This window comes from Engystomops pustulosus, chromosome 3, assembly GCF_040894005.1.
Source record: "Engystomops pustulosus chromosome 3, aEngPut4.maternal, whole genome shotgun sequence".
Classification (NCBI taxonomy): Eukaryota; Metazoa; Chordata; class Amphibia; order Anura; family Leptodactylidae; genus Engystomops; species Engystomops pustulosus.
The window spans coordinates 75,890,268-75,911,986 of NC_092413.1; the positions used below are offsets into that span (position 1 = coordinate 75,890,268).

Below are 21,719 nucleotides of genomic sequence, written 5' to 3' on the forward strand. Positions count from 1 at the left end.
CAGAAATATATCTTATTTAATAGCTAATCCGAGTACAGTAGTTTTGCTTCAAAAACAATTATAAAACTCAGGACCTTGGTAAGGCTGGGAGGATACTGGCTAACACATTATAATGAGCTTCCTGAACTGTCCAGATGGGTGTAATCAACCTGAGCTTGATGACTCAGACAGCAGCAACTGATTACTTCTGTCTGTCAGGGACAACACAGTGAATACAGTGTTCTCTGAAGCAGCCACAGACGCGACAGAGCCTCATTATCATAATTTTATAATTGTTCTTTGAACAAAATCACTCGGATCAGGGATTAAACAAGATATGTGGCAGCATCAGTGCAGCTACAGAATTCTCAAGGTAGGTTTTTTTCAAAATGCACAAAAGCAAATGGTAGATTTCCTTTAAAGAAGAAGTCACAGGTCCGTGAGACATTACTTGCTTGTAGGTGACCAAATATTTATATTCCATTTTAATTTGCAAATAAATTCTTTATGGTTCAATAACGTTTTAATTTAATATGCACATTGACATGTATAATAAATTGTGACAAGCAATTCAAGAGTAGAGGCATCATTATGTTGAATGCTTAGAATGACAGGATTGAGTGCATAATGAGATTGAATGTATTGGAACAGAAAAATAACAAAAGAGAAAAACTGTCACGGTCCAAAACAAAAGAGACCATGAAAAATAACTCAATTAACATAGCACAGACAACATGGAGACACAAGACAACATGAAGGGTAGGATAGAGAGGGATGTGTGTGGAAAGGTGGGGGGAGGGGGTAAGAGGCTGCCTTATACCCAGGAGTTGAGCTTTAGGGTGCTGGGTCACTAGCCTGTAGCCAAGTTTCCATGGCCGGTTGGGTTCTAAAGGAGATCCAGGGACTCCATGTTGCAAATAAATTCTTTAAAAATCAGGCAATGTGATTTTTTGGATTCGTTTTCACATTTTGTCTCTCATAGTTGAGGTCTACCTATGATGCCAATTACAGGCCTCTTTTTAAGTGGGAGAACTTGCAGTTGGTGACTGACTTTTTTTTTTTTTACAACTGTACAAGTTTTTCCCACTGTACAAGAGTACAAGTTTTACAGTACTCTATTCCTTCCTGAAATAAAATGAAAAATTGCTTCAAAGGTTTTGTGGCCAAGACAAATACATTAAAGTCTGGTTTAAAAATGGACATTTTGAGTTTAATGGTATACTTTAGGTCATCACTGGAATAAAAAGCTGCCCAAACACATTTAATCCTCAGGTTTTAACAATCCAAATATGATTATCCACCTACCACTTAGATTAGTTGCCATTTCATCTGCAGTCTGGCAAAGTCGAAGCCCTTGCTTTAGAGATCCATCCACATCTATATAATGACGACGTTTGAGATAGCAGGTCACAGCCAACTGAATCTGCTCTGTGCGTACTCGCTTCATGGTCTACAAAAGAGTATTACAAAGAGGCAAGAAACTTTAGCAAGAAACACAAAACAAGTAACATATACAAATTTATATTTATGGCTTATAATGGTTTCCGCTTACAGTACCAACACAGCAAATGAGCCCTTTCTAAAACATGACAAACTTGAGGCTCCAATTGCTGATATTAACCTGTTAAAATTCAGAATCCAAAGAGTGCCGACACTATCACGGCTATGATCATCTATACACAATTGGGTTGCACCACCACCAGAATTTTGAGTGCAATGCAATACCAGGAAAGGTATCAAGATACAATATTTTTCACAAAAAGAAAAAAGCGGTATAGCTTTATAGTGCAAAGCAACAGCATTCCACATTCCTGTTACTTGTTATGGGTGCACTTCGGGTGCAGATGAGAAGTAGAGCCAGGCAGCAGCCACTTTTGCCCTATTAGATGTGACGGTTATTAGCAAGCTATAAAATGTTTGTTTTCCTGTTAATGTGGCTATATGAGAAGAGATTATTTTTTGCAAGATGAGAAAATATCACTTCTTTAATAGATTTTTGGCTTTTTCTACTTTGGCATTAACTATATAGCGTTTTAGAAATCTTCCAGAATAAAACATGTGAAAAAATTCTACAGTTTTGGCATTGCCGTCTTCTGAGAGGTACAACCCTTTTGATTTAGGGCTTATTTTTAGCAGGAAATTATGTACCACCAGTACTTTTCTGTAGTAGATATTTGATATTGTATTATTTTGAGGGAAGAGAGGCAATTTTTTTTTTTTTTTTCTTTTTTAGGTATTTATTGCGCAGGTTCATAATGATAGTTTTATTAGGTGGGTCGTTACGAACTTGGTGATAACTAGTGATGCTCGTTCGAGCATTAGCATACTCGTAACTGCTCGTTGCTCAGACAAATACTTCGCCAGCTCGAGAAAATGGCATCTCCTGCCGTTTTGATTTTTGGTGGCCAGAAACAGAGCCAATCACAAGCCAGGAGACTCTGCACTCCACCCAGCATGACGTGGTACCCTTACACGTCGATAGCAGTGGTTGGCTGGCCTGATCAGGTGACCCTGGAATAGACTAGCCCCTGCCCCCGCTGCTCGCATGACTCTCTGTCTGGATGCCGTTAGGGAGAGAGCTGCTGCTGCTGCAGGGATAGCGTTAGGCTGTTATATTAGCTTAGTGTTAGGCAGGAGTGAGTCTACAAGAACCCAACAGCCCTTGTTAGATGCTGCCATGCCTGGCCCATGTGTTAAATCTCATAGTTCAGCGGTTCCTCAATACATACCCCAATCGGTCTGATTTGCTCACGACTCCAACTGCCCGCTCACCGACTGTTGCGCGACGTGCCCACGAGGTGGAATTCAACACTGACCATGTTATCCAGAGTTTACCAGCAGCGCAGAGCGATTGTAGACTCCCAGATGTCAACTTCCACCAGAACTGGTAGTCAGGTCAGTCAGCTTCCTCCAGTCTACAATGAGGAGTGGACGTGGATGTCTGATATCTGTCAACACAGATGGTCAGTGGCGATGCCGCCATCATCAGCCTCACCATCCCGCTGCTTGGCCTGTTGAAAAACTCTCTGGTCAGCATGAAGTCGGAAGCTTTGCGCTCGTCACAAGAGACGGGGGAAGAAGATTCCCTTGTTGATAGCCAAAGCACCCTCAGGTTTGTTTCTCAGCGCATATCGGAGGAGGTGGAGGAGGATGAGGATGAGGAGGAGAATGTTGGCGAGACAGAAGAGGGGAGCATTGGTCAGTCCTTCACTGTTCAGCGTGTATGGGCAGAAGAAGAGGATTTGGAGGAGGAGGAGGAAATGGACAGTCAGGCCAGTGAATTCTTGCACGTTGGGACTCTGGCGCATATGGAAGATTTCATGCTAGGCTGCCTATCCCGTGACCCTCGCGTTCAAAGAATTTATTCCAGCACCGATTATTGGGTATTCACTCTCCTGGACCCACGGTACAAGCAAAATCTTTCCACTCTCATCCCTGGAGAGGAAAGGAGTGTGAGAATGCATGAATACCAGCAGGCCCTGGTGCACAAGCTGAAACAGTATTTCCCTTCTGACAGTGCTAGCGGCAGAGGGCGTACTTCTGCGGGACAAGTAGCAAGGGAGACTAGGCGAGCAGGCAGCTTGTCCAGCACTGGCAGGGGTATGCTTTACAAGGCCTTTGCCAGTTTTATGTCACCCCAGCAAGACACTGTCACCTGTCCCCAGTCTCGGCAGAGTAGGGCAGATCTTTACAGAAAGATGGTGAGGGAGTACATAGCTGACCATACCATCGTCCTAAATGATCACACAGCTCCCTACAACTACTGGGTTTCAAAGCTGGACATGTGGCACGAACTGGCGCTGTACGCCTTGGAGGTTCGTGCCTGCCCTGCCGCTAGCGTGTTGTCTGAGCGGGTTTTCAGTGCGGCTGGTGGCATCATCACCGATAAGCGTACACGCCTGTCGCTTATCAAGATGAATAAAGCCTGGATTTCTCCGCATTTCCATTCTCCACCAGGTGAAAGAAGCTCAACCTGAATAACCGCCATAACCAAGCCAATTACTTATAAGAACAGTACTACACTTGATCTTATACAAAAGGTTCTTAGAAGTGCTGTTTGTACTTCTAAGGCCCATTTTGGGTGGGGAGGAGCAGAGAGGTAGGGGCTTGGACAAGAGAAAGCTCGCCTGGCAGCGGACCGCCAGCTCCATCCCAAGATTAGGCAGCCTCGGAGGCATCCATGCGTACTGCCCCTGCTGTTTCCTGTCCATTTCGCCTCCACGATCCTCCACCAATGTCTCCATGCGCAACTTTCAACTGTCTATACCCCAGACGCTGGAGCGCGAGAGGAAATACAGCACATTATCCCCTTATCAAACGAGCTGTGTCAGGCAGAATTTTCAGGTGTTTCACCAGATACGTTATGGAACTTGGTCACTATGTCGCCACCATGCTGTGTTATCGACCAAATATACTGTCAACCTTTTGTTCACATAGGAAATCATTTCAGCGCTTCTTGCTCACCTCCTTTGGTTCCTCTCTGCCGCCTTAACCAGGCGAAATACTGATACATACAGTGCTACACATTATCCTCGCCAAAAGGGTTTTTTTAATTGGTTTGAAGCCTGAGTCCATTTGGGGTATGTCGCCATGCCACCTTCTATAGTGTCAGGGTCAATTATTGGATGTTTTAGATGCTATCTAGCCTCATTCGGTCACTCTGTCATCGCCGTCATAATTTTGGCATAATGGTGCGATTAAGAAGCCTCAGAGGCATCCATGCATGCTGCCCCTGCTGTTTCCTGTCCATTTCCGTGCTTCCCTGTGCAGACCCTTGGTCCCCTTGAAAAATGCTCGAGTCTCCCATTGACTTCAAGGGGGTTCGTTATTTGAGACGAGCGCTCGAGCATCGGGAAAAGTTCTTCTCTAATAACGAGCACCCGAGCATTTTAGTGCTCGCTCATCTCTAGTGATAACATATGTGCAGGGTTTGTGTGATGATTTTCACTTTTTTCTCCCATTATATGTAACTTTTATATGTAACGGGGTAGTTTTTATTCTTTTATTCATTTTTTTTAAACTTTTTTTTGTTTACTTTCACTTTTTATTATTATGTTTATTTTATTTATTTACCACTATGGGAAATGACCATGCAATCATCCGATCAATATTGCTGGTTAATATCACTATGAGGATGCATAGGCTGACACAGAGACTGTAAATTTCTGTCTGTGTGACAAGATCTTACAGGCTCCGACTATGAACAGCACTGGGTTCGTGATCAGACTCCTGGGCTGCCATAGCAAGAATCAATAGTTTGAAACCCTGCAAGAGAGGCGTGGGGTGTTGCCGATCATGAGGGAAGGGACCCCAGAAGTATCCGCAGTCTGTATGTCAACATGATCTCTACAGCGCTGAGGAATATGATGGCGCTATATATATATAAAAAAAAAAAAAAAAAACTTTATTAAAGATTATTATCCCTTCCGATAGGTATAGCAGGCTCGAGAAACCATAGCCCTTGCTTCCTCAGTAGGCAGGACAGAATAAGAAGATATATTTTTTTTGCGAGTTAGCAACCATAAATTTTATCAAGCTTAGTTTAGGAGTCACTTTATCCCCCAGTCCATTCTTTAGCAATGTTAGGGGAATCCACTACCAGATTTGGGACTTCAATTTTTAGGAGCCATATTACTATTAAAGAGAAACTTTCACCACATCAACTTATTTTGTGCTAATTTTTTTTCCAGAAGAGTTAAAATGCTCCTCTTCCCATTTTTGAGGAGTATTTTTAGCCGAAGAGTATGAAATTGTCAATAATAGAAATGCTTCATAGGAGTTTAAAATGGTAATAAATGGCTCTTTATATAGACCCCAGAGCAGGCTTTTTTGAATACAATATTTTGTTCCCATTTTCTTTTGTTTATTTATTACTGAGGCAAAAGTTAGCATGGAGCACACGTGTTCCCTGCTGTTTTTACATAAAGATGACGCGTACCAGTGATCTGATGGTATAAGACAGTGGTTCTCAACCTGTGGGTCGCGACCCCAGTGGGGGTCAAATGACCAGAACGCAGGGGTCACCTAAAGCCATCAAAGGCCACGATTTTATTGCATTTTTGCAGAGAATCACATGGTTTGGGGTCACCGCAACATGAGTAACTGTATTGCGGGGTCACAGTATTACAAAGGTTGAGAACCACTGGTATAAGACCATCAGATGACTGTTACCAGTGATTTGTAGACAAAGACAAGCAATGCAGATGCACATGGCTTTTTCCCTGCATGTCTATTAGTGTGCGTTCACATGAGACGAAACGCATAGGAGAGCTAGCAATGAAAGGGCAAGTGTGCAATAAGGAACGGAGAGTAATATGGACACAGTGCAATAATGGTCAGTGTGTTTATATACAGTATACAGGCATTGCCCGGGTTACATACAAAGATAGGTTCTGTAGGTTTGTTCTCAAGTTGAGTTTGTATGCAAGTCAGGACCATATACTTTATTATTGTACCCCCAGTCAAAATTGGATTTTAAAAATGTTGGATTGTCATAAGAACTGGGATAAAACAATAAATATAAATTGCAGACAACTGTGATAACTGTTACAGCTGTTTATTGTAGCCTAGGACTAAAGTACAGTAAATTACCAACATCCAGAGGTCCGTTTTTTAACTAGGGGTCATATTTAAGTAAGGTGTTCTCAAGTAGGGGACCGCCTGTATACTCGAGTATAAGCCGACCCGAGTATAAATCAGAGACCCCTAATTTTGCTACCAAAACCTGGGAAAACCTATTGACTCGAGTATAAGCCGAGGGTGAGAAATGCATTGGTCACAGCCCCCCCCCCTATATAGCCAGCCAGACCCCAGTAGTATGCAGCAAACCCAACCTGCCCCCTGTGGTATTCAGCCAGCCCAGCACTATTATAAAAAAAAAAAAAGCTTACATACTCACCTTCCGGCGGCCCCGATGCACAGCACTGCTCTTCCGATGTCAGTGTGGCTCCTCTTCTTTCTTCTGTAACAGGCGGCATGGCGCGGCCATGTTGTTATCTCCCGGCCAATGCATAGTATGACCTCAGCTGCGGCCGCGTCATAGTATGCGCCTGCCGGCAGATAACAGCTGCGCTGACGTAGGGGGAGCAGCGCTGCACATCGGGGCCACCGGAGGGCGAGTATGTAAGGTTTTTTTGTGTTTTTTTAGTGTTTTTTTTTTTTTTTTTAAGTATTGACTTGCATATAAGCCGAGTTGAGGTTTTTCAGCAGGTTTTTATTTTTGTGCTGAAAAACTCGGCAGAGTAGGCAATTTCTCAAAGGTTGAAAGGGGCTTTAATAAACCCTTCGCGCTCAGCGCTGTACTGGTACGGCGCAGAGCCGAACCAGCGTCGGGAGTCGCAGGGTGTCAGCGGTAATCTAGCACTGACATCCTGAGTAACATCCGCGATCAGAGTGGGCTCCGATCGCAGGTGTTTAACCCTTTAAATGCTGTGGTAAGCGCGACCCCCCAGTTTTGGCAGCGCGTCTATGACATCATCTTAAAAGCACAGTGTCAGCCTATGCATGTGCATAAGCTGACACTGCTAATACCCTGGAATACATCAGCATTGCAGGATATTATCATGAACAAGCAATAAGATGATTGTTTGTTCATGTCCCATGGTGGAACCATTAAAAAAATTAAAAAAAATAATAAATCAATAAAAATGCTTATAAGCCCTAAAACATACAAAAGAAACATAATGCACAAAAAAGGTCTAAAATCATAACAAACTCCACATAGTATCACCACGTCAGTAATAACCCGTAGAATAAAAATAAATTATAAATAAATTTTTTATTAAAAAAACTGCCAAAAATTATGATTTTTACTCATTTGATCCCACACAAAACGCAATAAAAAAAAGTGCTTAAAAAACAAAACAAAAAAAAAAAACATACGTAATCCAGAATGATACTGTTGCAAAGTACATGTCCCAAAGGGAAAAAAGAAAACAATCACTCAAGACATCAACTAGCTCTGTAGCCAAAAAAAGTAAAAAATGTTATGGAAGACGGCGATGCAGAAATAATAAGTTTTTCCCCACATTAGGGTTTTATTTGGCAAATTTTGTAAAATATAATAAAAAATATTCAAGTATGGTATCCCCGTAATCCTATCGACCCATAGAATAAAGATAACATGATTATTAGGCTTTACAGCTATAAAAGGATATAAAAATAGTAAAAAATCCAGTACAGAATTGATGCTTTTCTACTCCTGACCTAAAAAAAAAAAAGTTCCTAAATTTTCTACAAAAGGGGATACCAACCCCAAAATGGTAACACTGGAAAAAGAATCTCATCCAGCAAAAAAAAAAAAAAAAAAATTGCCATGGCCCCAATAACAAAAAAGCAAAAAATTTTATAGCCTGTAAAAGGAGCCTAAAGGAGAAAACTTTAGGCGCTTCTTCTCTCCGGCGCCTTGCTGTGAGACCATAAAGCAAGTAATGGCCACATGTAGGGGGTCTCTGTACTCTGGAGAAATTGCTAAATTTTAAGATGGCTTTTTATCCTTTTGAAAGGTGTAAATTTTAGGGCTAAATGAACATATAACTGACCAAATTTGACCATTCTAAATTTCACCTCTATTTTGATTGGATTACCATGAAAGATCTCAAGGGGTTAACAATCTTCCTAAAAGCGTTTTCTGATAGTTTGAGCGGTGTAGACTTGAAAATGGGTTGATAGGTTGGGTGGTTGTAATGCTAAATATTAAAAATTTCATTCAAAAACAGTATTTATCTCCAAAATAGTAAATTCTGAAAATACAGAAAAAAATAAAAAAGATAATCTATTTGTAAGCCCCGTGGGGCATCTATAGCTAATTGGAGAGATTTAAAGGGAACCTACCACCACGAATCTACCTATAAAGGTAGATCGGGTGGTAGGTGGATGTAAGGGACGCGAGGATAGCTCTTTTTAGACTAGGATAACTTTTGGTACACTTTATTGACCTAATATGTAAATTTCGTTATGCGGCTACTGGGGCGTGGAGTACCTGAGCACGAGGCTACACAGCGCGGCTACTCCACACCCCAGTAGCTACATTACTCCTCCTACCCTGTTGCGTGCGGCGCGCAGCGTGCGCAGAACGCCGGCTGAGCAGTCCCAGCGCAGTAGCCAGCTTGTCGGACGAGGGCACGCAGCTACGAGGAGCTGCGCGCCGCACACAACAGGGTAGGAGGAGTAACGTGGCTACTGGGGCGTGGAGTAGCCGCACTGTGTAGCCTCGTGCCGGCTACTCCACGCCCCAGTAGCCGCATAATGAAATTTACATATTAGGTCAATAAAGTGTACCAAAAGTTAGCGGGGACGTGAGGATTAGCTCTAAATAGGTAGATTTGTGGTGGTAGGTTCTCTAACTCTTTTTTGGTGGAGGAAATGAAAATCATCAATTTTTATGTGGTTTTTTTTTGGCCGTTATCCATACCATAAAAATAGTATATTATTTTTATTCTATGGGTCACCACGATTATGAAAATACTTCATTTATATATTTTTTTTATTTTTTCCCATTTTTACTGAATAAAAAGTAATTTGGCAAAATTGTTGTTAATTTTAGCATCACCGTCTTTCATATGCATAACTTTTTTATTTTTCACCTCACAAATCTGTTTAAGGGCTTATTTTTTTGCAAGAATGATTGTTCTTTTTAGTGATCTTATTTTAGATTGCATAACTTTTTAAAATCACGTTTAGAGCATTTTTTGAACGGCATTAATAAAAAAATCATCTTTTTCAAAGAGTTTTTTGAGGTTGTTTTTTTTACAGGGTTCACTTTGCGAATCTAATAACAATTCTGTTTTATTATGCAGATTGTTACGGACGCAGGGATACCAAATATGTGGGGCTTTTGTGTATTTTATATTATCTTATTCATTTTAGCATCACCATCTTTTCATATGCATAACTTTATTTTTTGGCTGACAAATCTGGTTAGGGGCTTATTTTTTGCGAGAACAGTTGTTCTTTTTAGTGGGCTTATTTTAGAGTGCATAAAATTTAAATCACTTTTAAGAGCATTTTTTATAGGGTATTAATTAAAAATTATCTTTTTTCGGAACGTTTTTTGCGTTTTTTCCCTCCGGCGTTTACCACGAGGGTCCAGTAACGATTCAGTTTTATTATGCAGATTGTTACGGACGCGGCAATACCGAATATGCGGGGTTTTTTTGTGTTTTTATGGTTTTTATACTTTATTAACCCCTTAGCGCTCTGCGCCGTAGCTGTACTGCGCTGAGTCCCGCGAATAGCGCTCAGCGCAGTACAGCTACTGCGCAGAGACGATGCCGGTTCAGCGCTGTATAGCAGCCGAACCGGCATTGTTAGCCGCGGGATTTCAACGGTAATCTACCGTTAACATCCCCGGCTAACACCCGCGGTCGGAGTGGGCTCCGATCGCGGGTGTTTAACCCATTTAACATGCCTTCTGGGGGTCTTTACCCCACGATCGGCCCCCCCGCACCGTTTTCGGGGGGGCGATCGCTGTTTTGGCACCTCTGGGGTCCGATCGGGACCCCAGAGAAGCCTGGAGGGTTTACCTTTAAGATGGCGTCTGTGACGTCATCTTAAAGGCAAAGTGTCAGCCTATGCATCTGCATGGGCTGGCACTGCTAATACCCTGCAATACATCAGTATTGCAGAGTATTATCATGAACAAGCAATCAGATGATTGCTTGTTCATATCCCATGGTGGATCATGTAAAAAATGTACAAAATAATGTTTTTCAATAAAAAATTACTTTATAAATCACTAAAAATGCCCATAAGCCCCAAAACATATAAAGAGACATATAACACTCAAAAAAGTCTAAATCATAACACAAACCCCACATATATAGTATCACCGCGTCCGTAACAATCCATAGAATAAAACTAAATGACCATTTGAACCCATATGATGAACGCCGTAAAAAAAAAAACGTTAAAAACCCGCCAAAAATTATGATTTTTACCTATTATATCCCACTAAAAATGCAATAAAAAGTGATCAACAAAACATATGTACTCCAGAATGATATTGTTGCAAAGAACAACGTGTCCCGCAAAAAACAAGCCATCAACCAGCTCTGTAGCCAAAAACGTAACAATGTTATGCCCCTTGGAAGACAGCGATGCAAAAATGATAGATTTTTCCCCACATTAGGGTTTTATTTGGCAAATTTAGTAAAACATAAGAAAAAATATTCATGTCTGGTATCCCCGTAATCGTATCGACCCATAGAATAAAGATAACAGGATTATTAGGATATACGGTGAACACGAAAAAAAAAAAGTAAAAAATCCAGTACAGAATTGATGCTTTTCTACTCCTGCCCTCAAAAAAAGTTCCAAAATTTTCAACAATAGGTGATACCAACCCCAAAATGGTAACACTGGAAAAAGCATCTCATCCCGCAAAAAAATGCCGTCACATGGCCCAAATAACGGAAAAGCGAAAATGTTATAGCCCTCAAAAGGGGGCAACCAGAAAACTAAAATCCTGGCAGCTGCAGGGTGCTCCTTCCCTTCTGCGCCTCGCTGTGCCCCCATAACACAAGTAATGTTCACATGTGGGGGGTCGCTGCACTCAGGAGAAATTGTAGAACAAATTTTATGGTGAGTTTTCTCTTTTTATCTTTTGGAAATGTGTAAATTTTAGGGCTAAATGAACGTATAACCCACAAAATTTGACCATTCTAAATTTCACTGCCATTTTGATTCAATTACTAGGAAGATCTCAAGGGGTTAACAATCTTTGTAAATGCTGCTGCTGATAGTTTGAGGGGTGCAGATTTGAAAATGGGTTGGTTATATAGGGGGTTTTGTTGGTAAATATGTAAAATTTGATTTCAAACAGTATTTATCCCCAAAATAGTCAATTCCGAAAATACGGAAAATCGCTATTCGATTTGTAGGCCGCGTGACGTCAAAATAAATTATCCAAACATTTCAAAAATTATGAAAATGTAAAGTAGACAAATGGGAAATGTTATTCTGCAAGTTATTTAGGTGGTAAATTTATCTGCCTGAAAACGCGGTGATTTTGAATTTCGAAAATGGCAAATTTTTCTAAAAATTCATCATTTTTTCTTTTTTTTGTAAATAAACGCTAAACTTATCAGCCAAAATTTACCACTAAAATGAAGTACAACATGTGGGGAAAAAACAATCTCAGAATCGCTTTGATAAGTAACAGTGTTCAAAAGTTATAACCATATAAAGAGACGCAGGTCAAATTTCAAAAAAAAGTTGCGAGCCTTAACCTGCAAACAGGCTGCGTCCTTAAAGGGTTAAAGGACACCTGTCATCAGGTCTCTGTCGCTAGTCCTGTCACTACTATCTGTTGGAGCAGCTCACAAGGATCCTATCCCAGTCTTTATCTAGTCAATTCATACATTAATTATTGTAAAATAACCTTTTCTTTATTATGTAAATGAAGCTGGTCACATTGTCAGAGGCAGTGATGTCACCCCTGTTACCCCTCCCCTCCTGCTCATTGTGCGTGCTGCATCTGCTGACATGCTGCATCCTCCTAATACACAGAGACACAGACATCAGCTACACAAGTACCTGACATGTTCTGCTATAACATGACTGCCTGGAGCTGTTGTATCTCTCCTACACACACAGGCTGCAGGGGTTGTGGCCAGCAGCAAGCACATGGAAACATTACACCATTATGCATCACATCATTGTAGAGGCTGTCAGTTAAGCACTGGGGTGTGGCTGTATCTCCCACTCATGAATAAGGTGGACATCTTGAATATGCTAATGACTCATTGGACATTTCACAGGTCATTTGCATACAGCTTTAGGACCTCATTGCTTAGGTTTAGAGGCATGTAGAGGGACAATGAAGGGATAGAGGCAATGCTTTCTAATGGCAGTTTATGAAAATATATTTAAATTAGGGGGTTATTTTGCATGACGGCTTCTCTTTAAGTGTTTTTATGGGAAAGTGACATTTTAGGGGCTTATATTTTTATGTATTTTTTATTTATTATAAAGTGTAGTGTTAAGTGTTTTTGCATATTTTTACTTATACATACTTGAACTTGAACCAGTGATGCTCTGATCGCTGGTTCAAGTTCAATACACTGCTCTACAATACTATTTTCTTGTAGAGCAGTGTAAACTGTCTGAGCATGCTTAATACCACGCTTTGACAGAGGACTAATATAACCCCTGTCACAGTACAGGATCCTGCCCATGATAGCAAAGAGGGATGTTTTTTGGGCTATTTTGTTTACAGAGAGGGCTTTAGAAAGTGTCACTAGGGTCATCAACGAGTTTAGTGTCCATGGATGTTAGATGGGCCGCAAACAATCAAACAAAGCCCGTTGTTTGTGGCCATCAAAATGCACCAGTGTTCATGTGGCCCAATACTGTCCACACACATGACTACATCCAATACCTATGAAACACTGATACAGCACACACAAACACATGCAATATATATGACACACAAACATACATACAGTAAAATACATTTGATCCACCAACAGTTACTGTTTTACACTTACAGCCTGTGGTAGAGACAAATCTTCTAAATGTATCCCAGATCCCCCAGGATATCAGTGGTAGGGATCTGTACAGTGGAGACTGCACATGAAGCTCAGTTATGAACAAAAAAAAAAAAACAATACTATAGTGCAACTCGAACATATTAAATATCCAACTGCAATATTAGGGCTTTACTGGAGCCAAAAGGTAAATTACCTATAGATCACACCCTTCCATAAATAATCACTCGTAAGTTTCAATGAATACCATAATAAATCACAAATTCTATTTAATTTCAACACCAAAAGGAATAAAAACAAAACATTAATTTAAAAACATGTAAGAAACGTGGACAGTGTAAAATGCATAATCAAAAGAATCCAGTCTAGGAGTTGGAAAAAATCTGATACAATACAAATACCCATATATCAAAGCAATGAATAGTACAACAATTACCGTATTTTTCAGACTATAAGGCGCACAAAAAATCCTTTGATTTTCTCAGAAAACAAAGGTGCGCCTTATATATGTACCGTACTTACAGACAACAGTTGCCTTGAACTGTGCAAAGGTCTGCCACCTGCTGGTCATTCTCCCTTATAATCAGGTGCACCTTATAATCCGGTGCGCCTTAAATGTGAACCGAGAGGGTTTAGCAGACATATTAATGGTGCGCCTTTCAATCCGGTGCACCTTGTAGTCCGAAAAATACAGGTAATATAAATAGCCATGAGTTTGTAAAGTGCACATGCAAAACTGTTTAGCTATGTAATGCAAAGGATAATTTGGGACAAGCTGTACTTTTTATTGGCATCACGACGGGGTAAATGTTACTTTTTGATCATGGTTTATCCTTTTGGAAGTGAAAAAAAAAATCGTAATATTTGTGGGTATTTAAAAAAAATGTAATGTAATGTGTTCATCGTACAGGTTCAGTAACAATTGTATTTTACTCTACAGGTTGTTACAGATGTGGCGATTTTTACTTATTTAATGTATAATTTGATTTTTATAAGTGATGGGGCATTAGGGGATTTTTATTCATCCATTTCATTATTTACACTTTTTTTAACTTCTTTTTTCACAGTTTTACTTTGTCCCAAAGTGGGACATGAACAAGTAATCATTTCATCACTTGTTTAATGTAATATACTGCAATACTAATGTATTACAGTATATTACCTCAAGTCGACAGGCACGGTGTTAGATCGTGCTGACAGCAGCCCTGGGGACCTTCATATGAACCCAGGGTTGCCATGGCAGCGGTCGGCACCTCTGTGCCCTGCCGTACCTGTTGGGTAAATACCTGGCACGATAGTCACCAGGTCTATGGGGTTAAACAGCTGGGATCGCTAGAATCGCAATCCAAGCTGTTACTGACTGCAGGAGTCCAGTTTTACATACAGCCGAGCTCCTGCAGCGATCGTACACACTCTGCTACTGAGCCTGGCGATCACCGAGAAGTACAATATAGACTAAAACTTTGGACACACCTTCTCATTCAAAGAGTTTTCTGTATTTTCATGACTATAAAAATTGTAGATTCACACTGTAGGCATCAAAACTATGAATGTGGAATTACATACTTAACAAAAAAGTGTGAAACAACTGAAAATATGTCTTATATTGTTCTTCAAAGTAGCCACCTTTTGCTTTGATTACGCTTTGCACACTCTTGGCATTCTCTTGATGAGCTTCAAGAGGTAGTCACCAGAAAAGGTTTTCACATCACAGGTGTGCCCTGTCAGGTTTAATAAGTGGGATTTCTTGCCTTATAAATAGGGTTGGGACCATCAGTTGTGTTGTGCAGAAGTCAGGTGGATACACAGCTGATAGTCCTACTGAATAGACTGTTAGAATTTGTATAAAGCCAAGAAAAATGAGTGGCCATCATTGCTTTAAGAAAGGAAGGTCAGTCAGTTACTTTGAAAGTGGTTAACGGTAGCTCAGATTAGAGACTTGGTCAGTTCTAGCAGCAGCCACATCTCTACAATAACCCCTTAAGGACGCAGCCTGTTTGCAGGTTAAGGCTCGCAACTTTTTTTTGAAATTTGACCAGTGTCTCTTCCTGTGGTAATAACTTTTGAACACTGTTACTTATCAAAGCGATTCTGAGATTGTTTTTTCCCCACATGTTGTACTTCATTTTAGTGGTAAATTTTGGCTGATAAGTTTTGCGTTTATTTACAAAAAAAAGAAAAAAAAGGATGAATTTTTAGAAAAATTTGCCATTTTCGAAATTCAAAATCACCGCGTTTTCAGGCAGATAAATTTACCACCTAAATAACTTGCAGAATAACATTTCCCATTTGTCTACTTTACATTTTCATAATTTTTGAAATGTTTGGATAATTTATTTTGACGTCACGCGGCCTACAAATCGAATAGCGATTTTCCGTATTTTCGGAATTGACTATTTTGGGGATAAATACTGTTTGAAATCAAATTTTACATATTTACCAACAAAACCCCCTATATAACCAACCCATTTTCAAATCTGCACCCCTCAAGCTATCAGAAACAGCATTTACAAAGATTGTTAACCCCTTGAGATCTTCATAGTAATTGAATCAAAATGGCGGTGAAATTTAGAATGGTCAAATTTTGTCGGTTATACGTTCATTTAGCCCTAAAATTTACACATTTCCAAAACATAAAAAGAGAAAACTCACCATAAAATTTGTTCCACAATTTCTCCTGAGTGCAGCGACCCCCCACACGTGGACATTACTTGTGTTATGGGGGCACAGCGAGGCACAGAAGGGAAGGAGCACCCTGCAGCTGCCAGGATTTTAGTTTTCTGGTTGCCCCCTTTTGAAGGCTATAAAATTTTCGCTTTTCCGTTATTGGGGTCATGTGATGGCATTTTTTTTGCGGGACGAGATGCTTTTTCCAGTGTTACCATTTTGGGGCTGGTATCACCTATTGTTGAAAATTTTGGAACTTTTTTTGAGGTCATGAGTAGAAAAGCATCAATTCTGTACTGGATTTTTTACTTTTTTTTTTTTTCGTGTTCACCGTATAGCCTAATAATCATGTTATCTTTATTCTATGGGTCGATACGATTACGGGGATACCAGACATGAATATTTTTTCTTATGTTTTACTAAATTTGCCAAATAAAACCCTAATGTGGGGAAAAATCTATAATTTTTGCATCGCCGTCTTCCAAGTGGCATAACATTGTTACGTTTTTGGCTACAGAGCTGGTTGATGGCTTGTTTTTTGCGGGACATGTTGTTCTTTAAAACAATATCATTCTGGAGTACATATGTTTTGTTGATCACTTTTTATTGCATTTTTAGTGGGATATAATAGGTAAAAATCATAATTTTTGGCGGGTTTTTGGCGTTTTTTTTTTACGGCGTTCATCATATGGGTTCAATAGTTATTCAGTTTTATTCTATGGATTGTTACGGACGCGGTGATACTATATATGTGGGGTTTGTGTTATGATTTAGACTTTTTTGAGCGTTATATGTCTCTTTATATGTTTTGGGGCTTATGGGCATTTTTAGTGATTTATAAAGTAATTTTTTATTGAAAAACATTATTTTGTACATTTTTTACATGATCCACCATGGGATATGAACAAGCAATCATCTGATTGCTTGTTCTTGATAATACTCTGCAATACTAATGTATTGCAGGGTATTATCAGTGCCAGCCTATGCAGATGCATAGGCTGACACTTTGCCTTTAAGATGACGTCACAGACGCCATCTTAAAGGTAAACCCTCCAGGCTTTTCTGGGGTCCCGATCGGACCCCAGAGGAGCCAAAACAGCGATCGGCCCCCCCGAAAACGGTGCGGGGGGGCCGATCGTGGGGTAAAGACCCCCAGAAGGCAGGTTAAATGCAGCGGTCGCGTTGACCGCGGCATTTAACGGGTTAAACACCCGCGATCGGAGCCCACTCCGACCGCGGGTGTTAGCCGGGTTTGTCAGCGGTAAATTACCGCTGAAATCCCGCGGCTAACGATGCCGGTTCGGCTGCTATACAGCGCTGAACCGGCATCGGCTCTGCGCAGTAGCTGTACTGCGCTGAGCGCTAATCGCGGGACTCAGCGCAGTACAGCTACGGCGCAGAGCGCTAAGGTGATAACTGTTAAGAGGAGACTGTGTGCAGCAGGCCTTCATGGTAAATACAGGAAACCACTGCAACAAGCAGAAGAGACTTGTTTGGGCTAGAGAACACAAGGAATGGACATTAGACCAGTGGAAATCTGCGCTTTGGTTAGAAGAGACCAAATTTGAGATCTTTGGTTCCAACCACACCGTCTTTGTGCCAAGCAGAAAAGGTGAATGAATGGACTACTCTACATTGCCAGTTACTAATGATGATCAACATATTTTATGCAAAACAAAGATTAAATGTTGATATACTTTTGCAAAATGTTCTAGTGGCACACTGTACACAAAAAACATATGATCATATGTAGAGTGATTATAAAACAGAGTCAATTTTTTCAAGTGTTTATGTTGATGATTATGGCTTACAGCCAAGGAAACTCCAAAAGAGTGCTGTACCAAAGCATTTTAAAGGGGTATTCCCGTGGAGAAAAGATTCTTTTATGTACTCAGGATAATAAAAGAACACATTCTCCAATTCACTGTTATTAACAAAAATGCAGCACTTCACAGATATAAGTCCAACCTGTCTCTATCAGTCTAGCTGTACACAATTTAAGTTTCCCCTAGACACGACCCAGTAACTTCTCACTAAAGGTCGGCAGCCATCTTTTTGGCGGGATAGTCCCGGTTTTTCACCTCCGTCACGGGCAGCTGGGAGATTGTCCTGGAAATTCCCTCCAGGTCCCACACTGCCTGGGGTGGTCCACATATTGGTACCCCATTTGCTATGCGCAAGTCCTCTGGAACATAACCAATCCTCAGTGAATCTTCAAATATTAAAAATGATGGTCTATCACGGAACATAGTTCATGTAGAACCCGGGGGTGTATGCCATCTGGCCCCAGCGATTTACCTATCTTAGTGGTTGTGAGGTGGCGACGTACCACTTCCTGGGTTAAACAGTTGACATTTCAAAGAAAATTTACATCATTCATCATCATGTCTTCCACCAGGGGATTTTCCTGGGTAAAGACAATCGAAAAGGTGACATTCAGTAGATTGCCCCTTCTCTCATCTCCTTCCACCATGACCCCCGTGTTACTCTTCAGAGGGCCCACACTCTCTGTTTTTAGTTTCTTATCATTTATATACTTTATTATTTTTGCTCTCCCTGGCAATATTTCTCTCAGTCTCTATTTTTGCGGCCTTTATCTGCTTTTACAGGATTTCTTTTTCTCTCTATAATGCTGTAATACCTCATAGCTACCTTCGCGTTTTAGCACCGTCTTATCTTTCTCACTTTTTGCACTCCTTACAAAACTAATTAGCCACATTGGCTTTTTCTTTTTCCTCTTATGCTTTTTCTCATATGGTATGTGTTTCTCAGAGGTCTTTTTTAGAATATTTGTGAAAAAGTCTTATTTGGGGGGGGGGGGGGGCTTTTGTCTTTGAGAACATTGTCCCAGTTTATGCCTATAAGGTCTTCCCTTAGTTGCTGAAAATTTGCCCTCCTGAAGTGCCTCTCCACTAACACTCTTAGTAAAGCGCAATACAAATTCAATGATATTATCGTCACCATTACCCAGGATCCCCCCAACCTGTAATTCTGATACCCTGACAGGTCTGTTGGTTAGGACAAGGTCCCCCCCTCTTGTTGGCTCCAGGACTAGTTGCGACAAAAACTTTCTACCCTTAACCCCTTCCTGACATTTAACATAATAGTACTGCATTGCAGGAGGTGCGTTCCCGCAAAATGCAGTACTATTATGTCAAACTTCTGGCCCCGGCTCCTGAACGGAGTCAGGGCAAGAAGCTGCAGGTATCGGCCATATATTATAGCCGACACCTGCCTCTAACACCCGCGATTGGAGACATCTTTGATCGCGGGTGTTAAACCCTAACACGCCGCGGTCGCGCTGACAGCGGCGTGTCAGGGGCATTTAACTGGCCCGCTGCTCCGATCGATAAGCCCTAAACTAGCTCTGTCAACCAAAAAATATTAAAGTTACGTCTCCAAAAAGATGGCGATGCAAAAACAAATGAGATTTCCTCTATATAAGTTTTTTTTCAGGTAAATTTGTAAAAATAAATGAAAACTATATAAATGAGGTATCACCGTAATCGTAGTGATCTGTAGAATAAAGATAATATAATATTTTTAGTGTACGACCCCAGAAAATACAAAAAGAAAGGAAACCAATTTTCTTTTCACCCATACATTCAAGAGTTAATAAAATCTAAGCTAATGACCAACTAAAATGAAATATTTGTAAAGTGCATCTCATGTCGCAAAAAAGAAGCCCTTATATGTCCAATTTGCCCAAAAAATAAAGATTGTATAGCCAATAAAAAGTGACAATGCATAATCTGCTCTGAATGGCGCAGCTTCCCTTCGATGCCCTGGCAAGTGCCCATACAGCAGGTTACCACCACATATGGGGTATTGTTATACGCGGGAGGGATTGGGTATCAAATTTTGTGGAGCGTTTTGGTATTTTATCCACTGAGAATTTGTACATTTTTTGAAAAACACATTAATTTAGCCAAAAAAAAAAAATCTACTTTCAAAATTGCCTCCGATTTTGTTTTAACCCCTGTAAAACAATTAAAGGGTTAACAAACTTCATAAAAGTTGTTTTACTTACGTTGTAGTTTCTATAATAGGGGAAATTTATGGGGTTTTACTTTTATTTAGGCCTCTCAAAGTGACTTGAAACCTGAGCATGTCCCTCAATAGCAGGATTTTGCGTTTTTTTAATGAAAATTTAAAAATCGCACCTAACGTTCAAAGGCCCATAACATCCTACAAAAATAAGAGTATGTATAAAAAACCATGACCACATAAAGTAGACATTCTGTGAATGTTAGTTATTACGTTTTTTTGCTGTTATGACTATGTATGGATAAAGTAGAACATTTTGAAGTTCGAAAATCGAGAATTTTTCCAAATTTTCACCAAATATCTGATTTTCTCATAAATAAATGCAAAACATACCACCAAAATTTTTCAACTAACATGAAGTACAAAGTGTCACGAGAAAACAATTTTAAAATCACTTGGATATGTTAAAGCGTTTCAAAGTTATAACCACTTGTAGTGACACAGGGCAGATTTGAAAAAAATGGGCCATGTCAGGAAGGTGAAAAGTGGCTTCGGCGTTAAGGGGTTAAAGGACCTGCTCCCCAGTCAATATCTGGGTAATTTAAGTTCCCCATGATAAGTACTTCACCATGCTTTGAAGCCATAACCCTTATCAGCATTTCCACTGCTGCCTCCATTATATTTGGAGCCTTATAACAAACCCCTAGTAATATTTTATTATTCTTTTTCCCTCCCCTTATCTCCACCCATAGGGACTCCACATTTGCATTTGCGTTACTGATGTCATCTCGCAGGACAGGCTTGAGGCAAGAATTCATATATAAACAAACCCCTCCCCCTTTATTTATACGATCCTTTCTAAAAAGACTATAACCATCTATAGTAACAGCCCAGTCATAGCTACTGTCCAGCCATGTCTCGCTGATACCCACTATATTATTTGAGCTCTTATAAGAGTTCTAATTCTTCCATTTAGTTTGTGAGGCTTCTGGCATTTGTGTACATTTATATGGTTTTTCCTGTCCCTATTCCTTTAGTTCTTATTCCAGCCTACCTTCCTCCCCCATGGACTAGGAATCTTTCTAGCTCCCTATCTACACTGTCTTTTTGTCGTCGCCCCCCCCCCCCCCCCCGAAGTCTCTTGTTTAACCCCTTCCCGCTGTTTTTGCGTTTTCATTTTTCACTCCCCACATTCAAAAATCTGTAACTTTTTTATTTTTCCATGTACAGAGCTGTGTGACGGCTTATTTTCTGCATAACATATTATACTTCAAAATGGTGGTATTTAATATTCCATGCCGAGTACTGGGAAGCGGGAAAAAAATTCCAAATGCAGTGAAATTGGTTAAAAAACGCATTTGTGCCATATTCTTGTGGGCTTGGATTTTACGGATTTCACTGTGCGCCCCAAATGACACGTCTACTTTATTCTTTGGGTCGGTACGATTATGGGGATAACAAATTTGTATAGATTTTATAATGTTTTCATACATTTAAAAAAAATTAAAACCTCCTGTACAAAATTTTTGGGGGAATTTTGCCATCTTCTGGCGCTAATAACCTATGGCTTAAGTCCCTGAAATCATTTAACGGACTTTC

General features: G+C 40.3%; 1 protein-coding gene across 2 annotated transcripts in view; it reads right to left on the reverse strand.

Moving 5' to 3' along the window:
- The window catches only part of TAF5L (TATA-box binding protein associated factor 5 like), a 42,451-nt gene that overhangs the window by 18,747 nt on the left and 1,985 nt on the right, over window positions 1–21,719 (reverse strand). For both annotated transcript variants that reach the window (XM_072141118.1, XM_072141119.1), the window contains exon 2: window positions 1,285–1,429. In XM_072141118.1, coding sequence (XP_071997219.1) covers window positions 1,285–1,429 — 145 coding nt within the window. The remainder of the gene's footprint in view (window positions 1–1,284; window positions 1,430–21,719) is intronic.